General features: G+C 40.9%; 1 protein-coding gene across 1 annotated transcript in view; it reads right to left on the bottom strand.

Moving 5' to 3' along the window:
• LOC141106724 (heparan-alpha-glucosaminide N-acetyltransferase-like) overlaps positions 1-18,152 on the bottom strand; it is a 645,511-nt gene that overhangs the window by 623,067 nt on the left and 4,292 nt on the right. Inside the window, exons 2-3 of the mRNA XM_073597659.1 lie at positions 12,005-12,099; positions 8,694-8,830 (exon numbers count right to left, since the gene is read on the bottom strand). Of these exons, the coding sequence (XP_073453760.1) occupies positions 8,694-8,830; positions 12,005-12,099 (232 nt within the window). The remainder of the gene's footprint in view (positions 1-8,693; positions 8,831-12,004; positions 12,100-18,152) is intronic.

The raw sequence follows: 18,152 nt of genomic DNA, 5'->3' as shown, positions 1-18,152 counted from the left end.
TGGCAAGTAACAATCCGCAATGTGTGGCATATGACGTGGCAAGTGACAATCCGCATCTAGTGGCAGATGACGTGGCAAGTGACAATCCGCAATGTGTGGCATATGACGTGGCAAGTGACAATCCGCAATGTGTGGCATATGACATGGCAAGCGACAATCAGCATCTAGTGGCAATTGACGTGGCAAGTGACAATCCGCATCCAGTGGCAGGTGACGTGGCAAGTCACAATCCACAAGGTGTGGCAAGTGACAATCCGCATCTAGTGGCAGCTGATGTAGCAAGTGACAATCCGCAACATGTGGCAGGTGTCAATCTGCATCTGGTGGCAGGCAAGTGACAATCCACAAAATGTGGCAGGCGACGGTGGCAGGTGACACGCTCGGGGTTCCCACTGATTCTGCATTATGGTGAGTTGAATGATTTCAGTTTATATTACAATGCAATAATAGAAATAATGCGCTTCAATCATCCTGACACCATAACAACCATGGTGCTGGGATGATTAAAGCACCAACAACAGCCATTTCCCCGATAAATTGTCCACAAAAAAAATGTATATTTCTGGCAGTGCCCCTCCCGAGACTAGGCTCTGGATCCGCCCCTGTCTGGAAGGTTCTCTTTTTTCCACAGTGAAACGCTGGAGCTTGGTCAGAGTGACCATCAGGTTCTTGGTCACCTCCCTGACTAAAGCCATTCTCCCCCAATTGCTCAGTTTAGCCTGGCGACCCCCTCTAGAAATCTTGGTGGTTCCAAACTTCTTCCATTTACGAATGATGGAGAACCTTCAAAGCTGCAGAATTTTTTCTGTACCCTTCCCCAGATCTGTGCATCGACACAATCCTGTCTCGGAGGTCTACAGACAATTCCTTTGACTTCATGGCTTGGTTTGTGCTCTAACATGCACTGTTAACCATGGGACCTCATATAGACAGGTGTGTGCCTTTCCAAATCAACTGAATTTACCACAGGTAGACTCCAATCAAGTTGTACAAACATCTCAAGGATGATCAGTGGAAACAAGATGCACCTGAGCTCAATTTTCAGTGTCATGGCAAAGGCTGTAATACTTATGTACATGTGATTTTTTTCATTTTTTTATTTTTAATAAACTTGCAAAGATTTCAAACAAAGTTCTTTCACATTGTCTTTATGGGGTATTGTTTGTAGAATCTTGAGGAAAATAATGAATTTAACCACTTGCCGACCAGCTCACGCTGATATACGTCGGCAAAGTGGCACGGGTGCGCAAAACAATGTACCCGTACGTCGCTGCATCATCTGCGGCTAGCGCGCGTGTGCCCACCATGGGAGCCTGCCGTGGGTCCCGCGGACTCGATGTCCACCGGTGGCCTGCGATCGTGGCACAGAGAGCCAGAATGGGGAGATGTCTATGTAAACAAGGCATTTCCCTGTTCTGCCTAGCAACATGACAGGGATCTACTGCTCCCAGTGATCGGGAGCAGTGATCTCTGTCATGTTCTAGTGAGCCCATCCCCCCTACAGTTAGAACATGCTGAGGGAATGAACACAGTTAACCCCTTGATCGCCCCCTAGTGTTTAACCCCCTTCCCTGCCAGTGACATTTACACAGTAATCAGTGAATTTTTATAGAACCGATCGCTGTATTAATGCCAATGGTCCAAAATAGTGTCAAAAGTGTGCGATCTGTCCGCCGCAATGTCGCAGCCACGATAAAAATCGCAGATCACCGCCATTACTAATTAAAAAAAAAATATTAATAAAAATGTCATAAATCTATCCCCTATTTTGTAGACGTGATCATTTTTGCAGAAACCAATCAATATACGCCTATTGCGATTTTTTTTTACTTTACTTTTACTATATAGTTATCAATTTATGAACTTTGCACTTTATGAATGTAATATATTTTGCACTTTTGAAAAAGGAGCTGCACTTTTAGGATATACATATTTGATTAACCTGGTATTTAGGTTTTAGTGCACAGCTGCTGTATTTACTTTTGATAACACACTAGCACAGATTTTTTTTCTATATAGTACTTGTTTTTATAAATATGATGCCCTTTGCTGAAATACTTGCCTTCAATTTTGAGATTTCATATATGGTGTTTTGCACATGGTAATTTTATTTAACGCTGCACTTTTAGGATATGCATCATATTTATAAAAGAATACAAAAATAATCTCACATCCTTCCTAGGCTGGGAGGTAGACAAGTTGTACTAGAGAAATATCTAAATTGAAAGCAAGTACCGGTATTTCAGCAAAGGGTATCATATTTATAAAAGAATAAAAAAATAATCTCTGTCCTAGGTAGCATATCCTTTCCTGGATGGTAGACATCACTTTGGAAAGCCAAAAATAAGGAATACAACCTACATTCATATTAGCAAAAAGCAATGGCTTTTCTGAATACCCAAGTACATTGAGAACTGGATGAAGCATAGGCTTAATAAATGTAGAGGGCAGTGGGTCATGTGCAGTGTATGTTATAATGGTTCTTATGTGTAAGCTTATGTCCTGTATACCATAAGTTATAGGTTCCCTGTAATTATTGCAATTCCCTGTAAATGCAGTTCCCTGTAAATGCAATTATCATTCATTGATATAATTTGCTAATAGTTTTAGTTGCATTAACTAGAGGATGCTGTTTACCTCGGTACAAGTATTGTTTAAGCTGCACTTAACTATTTAATGTATGGGTGCTTTATTTTAAGAATCATCACTTACATTTGTTGAACTTACTACCTCAAAGTTGTTCAATTGTGCTAATAGGTCTATGGGTACTTAAAGCGGTGTTCCACCCAAAAGTGGAACTTCCGCTCATTTGTCTCCTCTCACCCTCTGGTGCCACAATTGGCACCTTTAGGGGGTAGGGGGGACAGGATACCTGTCTTAGACAGGTATCCTGTTCCCACTTCTGGGAGTCTGGGCCGCGGCCGCGTGACATCACCACGGGGCTCCCTCCTCCTCTCCCTGTCGTCGGGCCAGTAGGAGAGAGGAGCGGGGCCTCGCGCATGCGCAGTAGGGTTCCCGGCGTGAAGCCGTAAGGTTACACTGCCGGGTACCCTTACCCGCAATGGTGGCGTCAGCACCTGACGACTGATGGAAACATCAGCTGCGGTGCCGACATCGCTGGACTCCAGGACAGGTAAGTGTCCTATTGTTAAAAGCCAGCAGCTGCAGTATGTGTTGCTGCTGGCTCTTAATTCTATTTTTTTGGGTGGAACACCGCTTTAAGTGTTCTTTGGAGAAGGAAATGGGGCTGCTAGGGATGGAGAGGGAGAATGTTAACCATACTGTCATTTTTGTAATTTCCAACACTAAATTATCTTATCTTTATTAGCTGCAAACCAATATGCAGTATTAATTCCAATACAGCAAACATGGTCAAAATGTTTTGAAGAAGGTCTTTTTGCAGTAAGAACACCACTGATCAGAAAATTAAGCCCTTTATAATTCTTATATCTTCTATATCTATAATAATTTGTTTTTTACTGTTCCATATCCTATGGGACATATAGTACTTTGTAATCACAAAACTCACTGCGCTGCTAGACCCAGGTGTTCCAACACAGCTGTGAGTGGAGATCAGTGCTGCAGCTGAAGCTCTTGCATACAAGACGTGAACAATATGATGAAAGCCGGTGATCGATCACAGGGCTGTACAATATTCTTTATTGAGAACAGGGTGTAAAAGCTATGGAACACAGCAGTGCTAATGCGTTTCAGTCCAAAAAAAGAGCAAACTACACATCAAACTGCTGCCTCTATACAGTGCCTTGAAAAAGTATTCATACCCCTTGAAATTTTCCACATTTTGTCATGTTACAACCAAAAACATAAATGTATTTTATTAGGATTTTATGTGATAGACCAGCACAAAGTGGCACATAATTGTGAACTGAAAGAAAATGATAAATGGTATTCAAAATGTTTTACAAATAAATATGTGAAAAGTGTGGGGTGCATTTGTATTCAGCCTCCCCCTGAGTCAATACTTTGTAGAACCACCTTTTGCTGCAATTACAGCTGCAAGTCTTTTTGGGTATGTCTCTACCAGCTTTGCACAACTAGAGTGACATTTTTGCCCATTCTTCTTTGCAAAATAGCTCAAGCTCTGTCAGATTGGATGGAGAGCGTCTATGAACAGCAACTTTCAAGTCTTGCCACAGATTCTCTATTGGATTTAGGTCTGGACTTTGACTGGGCCTTTCTAAAACATGAATATGATTTGATCTTAACCATTCCATTGAAGCTGTATGTTTTTTTTTTTAACAGAAAAGAAGCTGTATGTTTAGGGTCATTGTCCTGCTGGAAGTTGAACCTCTGCCCAAGTCTGAAGTCTTTTAAGGTTGCCCTGTATTTGACTCCATCCATCTTCCCATCAATTCTGACCAGCTTCCCTGTCCTTGCTGAAGAAAAGCATCCCCACAACATGATGCTGCCACCACCATGTTTCACGGTGGGGATGGTGTATTCAGGTTGATGTGCAGTGTTAGTTTTCCACCACACATAGCTTTTAGGTCAGAAAGTAACATTTTTGTCTCATCTGACCATAGCACCATTTTCCACATGTTTGCTGTGTCCCCCCACATGGCTTCTCGCAAACTGCAAACAGGACTTCTTATGCTTTCAATAATGGCTTTCCTCTTCCCACTGTTCTATAAAGGCCAGATTTCTGTAGTGCATGATTAATAGTTGTCCTGTGGACAGATTTTCCCACCTGAGCAGTGGATCTCTGCAGATCCTCCAGAGTTACCATGGGCCTCTTGGCTGCTTCTCTGATTAATGCTCTTCTTGCCCAGTCTGTCAGTTTAGGTGGACGGCCATGTCTTGTTAGGTCTGCAGCTGTGCCATACTCTTTCCATTTTCAGATGATGGATTGAGCAGTGCTCCATGAGATGTTCAAAGCTTGGGATATTTTTTATAACCTACAGTATCTCACAAAAGTGAGTACACCCCTCACATTTTTGCAAATATTTTATTATATCTTTTCATGTGACAACACTGAAGAAATGACACTTTGCTACAATGTAAAGTAGTGAGTGTACAGCTTGTATAACAGTGTAAATTTGCTGTTCCCTCAAAATAACTCAACACACAGCCATTAATGTCTAAACCGCTGGCAACAAAAGTGAGTACACCCCTAAGTGAAAATGTCCAAACTGGGCCCAAAGTGTCAATATTTTGTGTGGCCACTATTATTTTCCACCACTGCCTTAACCCTCTTGGGCATGGAGTTCACCAGAGCTTCACAGGTTGCCATTGGAGTCCTCTTCCACTCCTCCATGACGACATCACGGAGCTGGTGGATGTTAGAGACCTTGCGCTCCTCCACCTTCCGTTTGAGGATGCCCCACAGATGCTCAATAGGGTTTAGGTCTGGAGACATGCTTGGCCAGTCCATCACCTTTACCCTCAGCTTCTTTAGCAAGGCAGTGGTCGTCTTGAAGGTGTGTTTGAGATGTTGGAATACTGCCTTGCGGCCCAGTCTCCGAAGGGAGGGGATCATGCTCTGCTTCAGTATGTCACAGTACATGTTGCCATTCATGGTTCCCTCAATGAACTGCAGCTCCCCAGTGCTGGCAGCACTCATTCAGCCCCAGACCATGACACTCCCACCACCATACTTGTCTGTAGGCAAGACACACTTGTCTTTGTACTCCTCCCCTGGTTGCCGCCACACGCTTGACACCATCTGAACCAAATAAGTTTATCTTGGTCTCATCAGACCACTGGACATGGTTCCAGTAATCCATGTCCTTAGTCTGCTTGTTTTCAGCAAACTGTTTGCGGGCTTGCTTGTACATCATCTATAGAAGAGGCTTCCTTCTGGGACGACAGCCATGCAGACCAATTTGATGTGGTGTGCAGCATATGGTCTGAGCACTGACAGGCTGACCCCTCACCCCTTCAACCTCTGCAGCAATGCTGGCAGCACTCATACATCTATTTCCCAAAGACAACCTCTGGATATGACGCTGAGCATGTGCACTCAGCTTCTTTGGTCAACCTGTTCTGAGTGGAACCTGCAACTCAGTTTCAGGGTCTTGTAAATCTTCTTATAGCCTAGGCCATCTTTATATAGAGCAACAATTCTTTTTTTCAGATCCCGAGAGAGTTCTTTGCCATGAGGTGCCATGTTGTGCTTCCAGTGACCAATATGAGAGAGTGAGAGTGATAACACCAAATTTAACACACCTGTTCCCCATTTACACCTGAGATCTTGTAACACTAACAAGTCACATGAGGGAAAATGGCTAATTGGACCTAATTTGGACATTTTCACTTAGGGGTGTACTCACTTTTGTTGCCAGTGGTTTGGACATTAATGGCTGTGTGTTGAGTTATTTTGAGGGGACAGCAAATTTACACTGTTATACAAGCTGTACACTCACTACTTTACATTGTAGCAAAGTGTCATTTCTTCAGTTTTGTCACATGAAAAGATATAATAAAATATTTACAAAAATGTAAGGGGTGTACTCACTTTTGTGAGATACTGTAACCCTGCTGTAAACTTCTGCACAACTTTTTCCCTGACCTGTCTGGTGTGTTCCTTGGCCTTCATGATGCTGTTTGTTCACTAAGGTTCTCTAACTAACCTCTGAGGGCTTCACAGAACAGCTGTATTTATACTGAGATTAAATTACACACAGGTGATCTCTATTTACTAATTAGGTGACTTCTGAAGGCATTTGGTTCCACTAGATTTTAGTTAGGGGTATCAGAGTAAAGGGGGCTGAATGCAAATGCACGCCAAACTTTTCAGATATTTGTAAAAAAAAATGAAAACCATTTATCATTTTCCTTCCACTTCACAATTATGTGCCACTTTATGTTGGTCTATCACATAAAATCCCAATAAGATAAATTTACATTTTTGATTGTAACATGACAAAATGTGCAAAATTTCAAGGGGTCTGAATACTTATTCAAGGCACTGTAAAAAACTTCTGCCCACAATGAGCAGAATCAATCACAGGTAAGAGTTAAAACATAAATAGACAACATTGATATACCGCTTAAAAAAAAAAAAAAGAAGGATACAAAGAAAATTAACATGGGGGTATAATAACAGGATAAATCAATAAATGACACAGAGTCATAGAAAATTCTTATACTATTTTAAAAATAGACTAATGTCCCACCGTTGATTCATCCAATTTGGCATTTTTGTGTCTAATTTGTCAATCCACCAGGCTTCTCGTTCTAGAAGCCGTCTGTAGGAGCGTCCTCCTCTAATGGGCTTCATAATTCATTCCATGGAATTTAAAACCTGTCATACTCCCCCCATGTAGCTGCCTAAAATTTTTAGATACCAAAGACAGCTGTTTTGCATTTAAATTATTAGTGTCACAATAATGTTCCCCAGTGCGTTGTCTGAAAGGATGAATAGTGCACCTATGTATTGTAGTGAGTATGGGGTACGTTGTATGACATATTACATTCTATGAATTACAACTGATAAATTGTTTAATGGGAAAACTATCACCTGTAATATGAGAATTTATCACTTTGGTCTTGACATAAAATCTGCACTATCCAAAGGTACTGACACATTTGAAAGAGCCTAATGAATGCAGCCAAGTTCTAGTGGGGGCATTATGGGACAAGAACAAACTAGGTGACAAAAGTGATCCTGGTTTAGGGGCTTTCCTGCTAGATATCCGGCATCCTGCTGCCAGGATCTCCAGCAAGCTGTTATTCATAAAGAGGAAAAGCAGATTTTTTTTCTGATGTAGTACCATGTCCCTTGCTGCTAGGTGCCTCCTAACCCTAACTATGAGGTCAAACCTGCACCTCCTCCCCTCCTGCCACAGCCAATCTGAAACAGCTAGGAAGGAGCTGAATGCTGAATAACGGTAGCTTATCACAATTCTGTGTACTTTCCCTAAACAAGTAATGGCAAGAGTAATGAAAAGGAAGGAGGGGTGTCAGCCTCTTCATTCCTCTTGACGTTGCTTGTTTTGGGACAGTGCTCAGAACCTAGGCAAGTTACCGCTGTGCAGCGTCCATCTTCTTCGTAGCTATTGTTGGATAAGTTGCAGCAGGAGGGGAGGGGGAGCAGGTCAGATCTCATAATTAGGGTTAAGAAGCACCTAGCAACATGCAACAGGTACTACATGTAATCTGTCCCATAGGAGACAGAACCGTAAACAAAATATGATAGATCTTCTTTAAAGCTGAATTTCTTTAAAGGAACATAATGGTATTGTATCTAATTTTTAATATTCAAACCCAACTCTCCTATCCTTCCATATCACTTTGAAAAAGCACCCCCCCCCCCCCCCCCCAAGTATTTGTATTCGTGTTCATCATGTAGTATTTACTTAGAAAATCTTCCATGTACAGGATAATATACATGAGCTGCTGGCATGCTTAGCTGAGAAATCCTTCATCTCTTCCTCCAGATAAAACGCCCATAAAGACCTCTTAGCAGCATAAAGATTAAAAATAGTTATTGTTGATTAAGAGCGTAACATCCCACTTTAAATGCAAGCAGTGCAACTACCTTAATTTGACTTTTGATCAGCCTCATGCAATCCCCTGTACAGCAGAGCTCAAGGCTGGAAAAGGGAGCAGCACAAGGAGCCAGTCAGTTATGCTGCGGTGTTCATATGCTAAAAAGTGACAAGCTGATAGGTGGGGAGAACAGAGTAACAGAGAAATTAGCTCATCATTAATAGTTCTCCTTTGTGATTTACCTGCACACTGGGTCTTTACTTCCACCTTCCCTCATTACCTGGATGGTGAGGGTAAAACGTGTGCTGATAATGGTGGCGTTGTTGGCTGGCTGTGAACTGTTGGCACTGGGCACGGTCAGCAGCGGCTGGAAAAGGCACTGCACCAAAACAAAGGATGAATAATTATATATGAAGATATGCAACAATGGTATTGGTTCAAAAATAATAAAAGAAAAATCTTGCAAGCTATCCAATGTTCACCAAATGAAAATAAAGATGGTATGAGATTGTGTAAAATATATGAATGAACCTGACCAGCTGCTAACACTGATCATATCCCCATATACATGTGCAAATATAGTGTTGTCCTACAAAGTGTAGCGCTATATAATATACAAAATGCATCTGATAAAAATCAATCATTGAAAACCATTAACAAATAAAACGTGCATACATCAATCAATATCATGTAAATAAAGTGCAACAACGTCCATATAAATGTGCAGATCAAATCTCCCACAAGTGATCGATGAATGTCTTGATCACAAATATGGAAATAATGAACACATCCAACCACCACTATATGCTCACCTCTAGGAGTGCGACCCCCCCCCAGCTAAGTTGGGTCAAAAAACGTCTGTGAGCCACCCCAGGACTCAATGAGATAATCCAATTCAGCTGGCTCCTATACTTCTCCCGTAGCCGCCTCCTCCTCAGTATGTCAGCAACAGAGTATATGCAGAGAAAAAGACTCCAATAGTGCTTGAATTGTTTAAAACTTGCAAATAATTTATTAAAACATGCAGGGTACTCACATAGTATAGGTGTTTCTAGTGCACCACACTGTAGCAAACATTAGGCTGTAACTGTGCAACACAAAGCCGCACATCCAATATTCCTGATCAGCTGCCAAAACTCTTTAGAGCATGAGTACCTTCACACCTAGCCCCTCCCCTACGCGTGTCGACACAGGGCCACGTGTCTTCCTCAGGGGGATCTCAAAGAGTTTTAGCAGCTGATTGGGAATATTGGATGTGTGGCTTTGTGTTACACAGTTACAGCCTAATGTTTGCTACAGTGTGGTGTTGTAAAAAATTATTTGCAAATTTTAAACAATTCAAGCACTATTGGAGTCTTTTTCTCTGCATATACTCTGCATATACTCTGTTGCTGACATACTGAGGTGGAGGCTGCGGCAGAAGTATAGGAGACAGCTGATTTGGATTATCTCATTGAGTCCTGAGGAGGCTCACAGGCATTTTTGACCCAACTTAGCTGGGGGGTCGCACTCCTAGAGGTGAGCCTATACCCATCAGGGGGGAGCACGAGTGAGGTGACCTAGCGGTGGTTGGACGTGTTCATTATTTCCATATTTGTGATCAAGACATTCATCAATCACATTTATATGGACTTTGTTGCACTTTATTTACATGATATTGATGTATGCACGTTTTATTTGTTAATGGTTTTCAATGATTGATTTTTATCAGATGCATTTTGTATATGACATAGCGCTACACTTTGTAAGACAACAATGGTATTGGGTCAATTTTATTAGTTTTCGTAATGTAAATTTTTTTTTACAAATTATATAAAATTGTTATTTTACAAATTAACATGTAATTCTGGATACACCCATGACACTGGTATTGTAGAGAATTATTGTTTACCTACAGAGAAGGGTTGTTTGCCATCATATTTCCTCTGTAACGGAATTGCTATAGCCTCGACAGAAATATATCAGGCAGAGAGAGCGATGAGACACTGCTGTTATTTATTTAGCTGTTTGTAAACTTGAGCTACTGAGGTCTATAACCAGTTTTTTTTTTTAGCTAAGCCAATAAAACTAGAGAGGTAAACTTACAAAAAAAAAAAAGTAGCACTCTAACATATATTCATATGCAGTATTCTATATGTACCGAATATAAATAAAAAATATGTAACTTTTTAGTCTTAAACATTATAAATAATGAAATATACAGTGCCTTGAAAAAGTATTCATACCCCTTGACATTTTCCACATTTTGTCATGTTACAACCAAAAACTCGGGATTTTATGTGATAAACCAACACAAAGTGGCACATAATTGTGAAGTGGAAGGAAAATGATAAATGCTTTTCAATTTTTTTTACAAATAAAAATCTGAAAAGTGTGGGGTGCATTTGTATTCAATGCCCTTTACTTTGATACCCCTAACTAAAATCTAGTGGAACCAATTGCCTTCAGAAGTCACCCAATTAGTAAATAGAGTCCACCTGTGTGTAATTTAATCTCAGTATAAATACAGCTGTTCTGTGAGGCCCTCAGAGGTTTGTTAGAGAACCTTAATGAACAAACAGCATCATGAAGGCCAAAGAACATACCAGACAGGTCAGGGATAAAGTTGTGGAGAAGTTTAAAGCAGGGTTAGAATATACAAAAATACTTCAAGCTTTGAACATCTCACGGAGCACTGTTCAATACATCATCTGAAAATGGAAAGAGTATGGCACAACTGCAATCCTACCAAGACATGGCTGTCCACCTAAACTGACAGGCGGGACAAGGAGAGCATTCATCAGAGAAGCAGCCAAGAAGCCCATGGTTACTCTGGAGGAGCTGCAAAGATCCACAGCTCAGGTGGGAGAATCTGTCCACAGGACAAATATTAGTCGTCAACACCGCAAATCTGGCCTTTATGGAAGTGTGGCAGGAAGAAAGCCATTGTTGAAAGAAATACATTTACTTTTTTGGTTGTAACATGACAAAATGTGAAAAATTTCAAGGGGTATGAATACTTTTTCAAGGCACTGTATACAGAACAGGATTCATTCTGTTTAACGCTGTGGACTCTGCTACTACATCAGGAACAAAGCTCCCTATAATAACATTAGCAGCTTTATGTAAATTAAATGTAGAACTTAAAGGCAAATGAAATTTCCAGGGTCTGGAGCTGCACTAGAAAACTGTCCTGGACAGGGAAGCAACAAAATTGAAAAGAGGGCTGCACCACAAGTTTCAGCTCACATTAATAATGCGTATGTACTGAGCATTATTACATGCACGTTCATAAGTGTTTTACATGCACGTTAAAAAGCATTTAATGCACCTTTATGAAACTTTTTAATAAAAAGAAACTCAAGGATCCCTATATTGTTATAATGCATAGCTCTATTCTGCAGTCTCTAATTATATTAGACATCCACAATGCACCTGGTAGCCAGAGGGCATCTTACTTTTACATAGGCCAGCATTTTTTAGTTCCTAATAACACACAGGATGTTTTTCCCCCAAAAATATGGTATCTAGTAATGGTCACATCTTACAATCCTGATAGATTGCATATTCTTACCTGATAGCAGTAATCGGAGACATAAAGCAGAGTTATAGCATCAGGAAGATGGTTTCTCACGGATAACAAAGCTTCATCCAATTTTAGTTCTTCAGCTACGACAGAAAGAGATAAGTGATGTCCTAGTTTAATGAAAGGCTTAAAGTATTTCTAAAGGGAAAACATTTTTTTTTTTAGGCCTGGATACAGTAGAAAGGGATTAGAACACCTGTCAGGTTTTTATTGCTGTCTAGGTATTCCCTAACTTTGGAGGGATTACCTCTCACTTCCAGTTCTGACTATGAGAAAGCTTTAAGACTACTTTAAGGAATGGATCTAGATTTCCAACCCAAATACCTAATAAAAGCAGTGAAAGAAAGCTACCTTCCAAACATCAATTCAGGCATGTTTCTGTGAAAACCTGAGCAAAGAAACATCTAACAATCTTCTAAGGCACATATGTCAAATGCAAGGCCCACGGGCCGGATCCGGCCTGCCAGGACTTATAATGTGGCGCTCGTCCCCAGTTTTGCAGCTGGATTGTGGCAGAACTCCATTTCACCTCCTCCGGCTCTCGCCATCCAGTCCCAACTGTCACTTCTGTGTTTACAAGGGACGGTTTTGTATCTCAACATCTCCCAGATGTAACAAATCCCTGCACACACTCACGGCAGGGACAGTTCTCCAGAGAGAACGATCTCCCTTAAATGCGAGGCAGAGTTGCCTACACAGGGAGGTACTAGAGCCAGGCCAGGTAGGAGAGTAGAAATGCGAGGAAACTTTGGGGGAGGGGGGTTGCAAACTGTGCATAGTGAACTCTGCACTCTGTACATAGCGTACCCCTAAACTCTACGCTCTGTACATAGTGCACCCCTAAACCATGTACTCTCTATGTAGCGCACCCCTGAACTCTGAGCATAAGGCACCCCTGGAACTGAACAAACACTCACCACCGCTCAGACCCTCAGTGTCCTCAAAATACTGTGCAGAAACAAGAGCACTTTAGCATCTGATAGATTACAGTATATGCATGTACGAGCTATTGGGATTTGAGTACAGCTATATCTTGTTTCTGTTTCATTGCAGGTTAGTGACCAGATTGGAACCTAGTAGCTCTTCCCCCATTCTGTGTCCATTTGCCCCATGTTGGCATTGTGTCAACAGTAGCATTTGCAGAGTAGGACTGGCCATAGAGGGATTGCGTTGGCCAGCTTAAATGTATTGCAATATGTGTGAATTAAAAATCCCTGTTTTTCATTACTTTTGATAGAAAGGGTATATAGCAGTGTGCAGGGGGTTCATACAGAATTTCTACTCAAAAGACTGTGCAGACATGGTGCTCGCTGACAGCTCCTGCTCGCCACCCAGTAAAGTATAACAAGAGCTTTATTTGTCACGGTTAAAAAACATAGCGGATCCCAGCGCTAACACACTTCCACCCAAAACTAACCTTAAAGGGGTTGTAAACCCTCAAGGTTTTTCACCTTAATGCATTCTATGCATTAAAGTGAAACGCCTTCTGTAGTGCAGCAGCCCCCCAGAGCCCCCCTTTTACTTACCTGAACCCAGTCTTTCCAGCAACAAGAACGAGCACAGCAGCTCCAGCCGCTATCTCGGGTCCTCATTAGATAGATTGATAGCAGCAGTTGCAGCCATTGGCTCCCGCTGTCAATCAAATCCAGGGTGGGTGGGACTGAGTCCTGCTGTCTGTGTCAATGGACGCAGCAGCAAGACTCGGGAGCTGGAATGCGGGCCTCTGTGGGGGCACTTAATGCAGGGAGGAGCCAAGAGTGCCGCTGGGGGACCCAAGAAGAGAAGGATCAGGGCCACTCAGTGCAAAACCCTTGCACAGAGAAGGTAAGTATACCATGTTTGTTATTTTAAAAAATAAAAAAATTAAATTAATTCATCAAAAAAATTAATTAATTCAATCTTTACAACCCCCACTTTTACCGTTGTATTTAATCTTTCATGCCCAATGAATATTAGTCAAACTTAGTGCATCCCAGCTACAACAGGCCCTTTGAAGGCAATTATACTGCTGATGCAGCCTGCGATGAAATTGAGCTTGACCCCCCAGTTCTAAGGTCTACGGCTATGAGTAATAAACAAGTTACTTTTGTATAATGTTCACTACTTATACCAGAAGATCTTGTTAGATGGTTAGAGCTTATTTTACACAGATTTCAAATAAACATAAATTCTCGGATCACTGGCACATGTGATACCTGTGAATGATGTAGGAAATAAAGTAAACTTAGGCACACACCAAGGTCCCAATCTGCTGTATAAGTAGGTGGTGGTTACTGAATTTGGGGTTTAAACTGTGATAGAAGCGGGAAGGGGTGGAGCACAGCCAGATTCTTATACTTCTACTCATTTTTTTCCTTGAAGTGTAGTTGAAGTGTACTGTTTTCTGCATCCCTCCTTTGATTTCTCAATTAAGGTTTGTCAAGCTGGGCGGTGCCAGAAAGGCCACCCATGACCTGAATTTCGCCCATTTACATACTTCTTTACAGGTAAGTAATGGACTGGAGCTACAGGGAAAACATTTTTTTTTCTAAACTTTAACATGTTAAAGCAGAATGTTCACAAATTGTGAGCAGGCAGTCTCTTTATCGCAGAATAGACAAGCGATGTCTTCTGCAAAAAAAAATAAACCTACCTGCCTGCTCACAGTCTTCTTTGGAATGCACACTGAGCTGCGTAAATACAGTTTAGTTTAGTTTACATTCCGGCACAGCGCCTGTGTGCTGGTATGACTGCACTCCTACGCATGCACAGGAGTGCCGTCATCCCATGCCAGCCAAGGAAGATGGCCGCAGCCTGACACCCAGAAAAAGCCGGGTTGAAGATGCCTTGGTGACAGCGAGGAACGATGGACCAATGAAAGAGAGGTATCCTATAAGTTTAGTTCCTCTTTAAGGCCCAATAAACACTCATTCTATTTTTGTCATACTGTTTGGGTGCATAAAAGGTTAAGAATTTATATTTTTGTTTTTTAATGTTAAAAGCGCTTTAGAACTATATCAAGCTGCACTGTGTGTTTAACTTTAAGAGAGCAAAATTTCCAAGGATGAGGGCTGCTCTCCAAGACATAGACTGGGAGTGAATATTGGCATCAATGGACACAGAACAGAAATGGGAATTCTTCAAAAAGACTGTATGACAACTCACTGCAAAGTATATTCCCATGGGCAATGCGTTTAAAAGGTTAAAAATAAAACCTCACGGCCAAAGTTACCATGGCTATAAATAATAAGAAAATAACTTTAAAAATATAAAAATTAAGGAACACTATCATCGTTTAAATGCTACAAAGAATATAACAGAATATGTAAAAAGGAAATAAAGGATGCAAAAACTCAAAACGAACGACAGATAGTAGGACAAACCCCAAAAAATTCTTCAAATAAAGTAATAGTAAAAAGGTCAGGTCTGAGCATGTAGGCCCCTTACAAAATAATCTAGAGTGTGTGACTGGGGACAAAGAGAAGGCAAATGTATTAAATACTTTCTTCAGCTCTGTGTATACAAAGGAGTTTGGGGGAGCTTGTGTCCATAATGAGGATGGTATTGACACAGCCCCAATGATCTACAATGGCTCAAAAGTGATATGTTCCAGAAATATAGAATAAAGGTGGATAAAGCACCTGGACCAGTTGGCATCCACCCACGGATCCTAAAAGAATTGAGCTCTGTCATTTTAAAGCCATTGTTTCTAATTTTTAGGGACTCGTTAATGACTGGAATGGTACCACTGGATTGGCTTAGGGCCAATATGGTGCTTATATTTAAAAAGGGATCAAAGTCTTTACCAACTAACTATAGACCTGTTAGTTTAACTTCTATAGTCGGGAAGATACTGGAGAGTTTAATAAAAGACCACATAGACAAGTTCTTGCTGAAAAAAAAAATATTTTAAGCAAAAAACAAAAGCATGAATTCATGAAAGACAGAAGTTGTCAAACAAACCTGATTTCTTTTTATGAGGAGGTAAGTAAAACCTTGGACAGAGGGGTGGCTGTTGCACAGTTCCTCACACACGACTAATACGTAAGGTAAAGTGTACAGGCTTGGAAAGATTTTTTTTGTATAGAATAGTGGTTAATGATTCTTACTCTGAATGGTCTAAGGTTATCAGTGGTGTAACCCAAGGTTCAGTGTTGGGACCCTTACTTTTTAATACCTTTATAAGTGATATAGGGTCTGGGATTAAAAGTACCAGTTCTGTCTTTGCAGATGACACCAAGCTATGTAGTGGAATAACGTTACAGGATGTCTCCAATTTACAAGCTGCATTTACCTCAATGCACTGTCTAATTGGGCAACTAAGAGGCAAATGAGGTTTAATGTTGATAAATGTAAGTTATGTACTTGGGGGCTAAGAATATGCATGCATCATACATACTAGGGGGAGTACAACTGGGGGAATTCACAGTGGAGAAGGATCTGGGGGTTTTCATAAGCTCAATATTAGCATGCAATACCAAGCTGCGGTTTCCAAAGCGAGCAAAGTCCTTGTATTGAGAGGTATGGACTCCAAAGAGCAAGATATCATTTTGCCCGTTCAAATCATTAGTAAGACCTAATCTGGAACATGCAGTTCAGTTTTGGGCACCAGTTCTCAAAAAGGATATCGGGGAACTGGAAAAAGTGCAGAGAAGGAACTGAATCCATTCTCTCTTAAGAAGAGGAGATTATGGGGGGATATGATCAACATGTACAAAAACATCAGTGGTCCATATAGTGAACTTGGTGTTAAGTTATTCACTTTAAGGTCATCACAGAGTACAAGGGGCCACTCTACGTGTATATAGGAAAAAAGATTTAATCTCCAAAAACGGAAAGGTTTCTTCACAGTAAGAGCTGTGAAAATGTGAAATAAACTCCCTCCAGAGGTGGTCCTGGCCAGCTCAGTAGATTGCTTTAAAAAAAAGGCATGGATTCTGGGTACTGACATTTATCGGCACGTTGATCCAGGGAAAATCCGATTGCCTCTCAGGAGATCATAAAGGAATTTTAGCAAATTGGAGCATACTTTGCTGGGGTTTTTCACCTTCCTCTGGATCAACTGTGGGTGAAGGATTGTGTATATGGGATGGTTTTTTTTTTTTTGGGATGGACTTGTGTCTTTTTTTTAACCTAACTATGGAACTATGAGATCCAAACCTCTGTGGTCTTTGTCCAACAGTCTAACATTCCCCCTGCAGAGCGCTCCTGTCAGCAAAGCTACCTTCAAGGATAGCCCTTACTTGTTCTCCCGAGTGGAGTCCACCAGAATGGCTGGATATAATCTAAAGAGGAACTCAGAGCAAATACCTTTGTAGTGGGTGAAGGATCAGCCACAAAAGATGAAGCAAAATTTGAACAAGTTGAATTCCAGGTATAGTATTTTTTTTTTTTTTTTTTTACATAGTTACATTGGTCCAGCTTGGACCAATGTAAGTATTCATATTCCATACCTGGCCAATCCCTGAGAAAGGGGAGAATCGCTGTAGTACAAACCCAATTCCAAAAAAGTTGGAAGTCTGTGTAAAAGCTTAAACTGATGGCAGCAATACATTTTCAAGTTGGGACAGGGGCATGTTTACTAAGGTGTCGCATCCCCTTTTCTTTTAACAACACTCTGTAAACATCTGAGAACTGAGGTATCCGGCAGGTAGACTTTTGATGAGCTTTGAACGACCTAATATGGCTATTATTAAGTGAATGGAATGTTAGGTCAATGATGTTACAAGCATCCAAAATTTTTTGTGGATGTGCAGCGGTAGGCCTGGGAATGTCTTGGCTGCAGTGGAGTCCAATCGGAACAAAATCGAGTTCATCCCTAGCTATATTATTAACAGTATGCTTCTATGGATACACCTAAGTTCAATAATTTAGAGGGACATGGTTAAATGTATGGCCATAAAGTGTATATGCTGCAGTCTATCTGTAGCAATAACCAAGTACTTGTTTTTCTGAACCCCACTCCCAAATGCAGATTGCATTTAGAAAAAAAACATTACAAAAAAAACATGAATAAAAACTGACTTTTGTAAGCAACCTTGTAACGGTCATTTTCAGGACAGCATGGTCTGCATGTAAAATGTGAAGAAAATTTAAAGGTGTACAATAAAAACAAACAAAAAAAACATCATATGTTTAATACTAAAGGCATTTACCA

The sequence above is a fragment of the Aquarana catesbeiana genome, linkage group LG08 (assembly GCF_042186555.1).
Source record: "Aquarana catesbeiana isolate 2022-GZ linkage group LG08, ASM4218655v1, whole genome shotgun sequence".
Taxonomy (NCBI): domain Eukaryota; kingdom Metazoa; phylum Chordata; class Amphibia; order Anura; family Ranidae; genus Aquarana; species Aquarana catesbeiana.
This window is presented reverse-complemented; position numbering and strand designations above follow the sequence as displayed.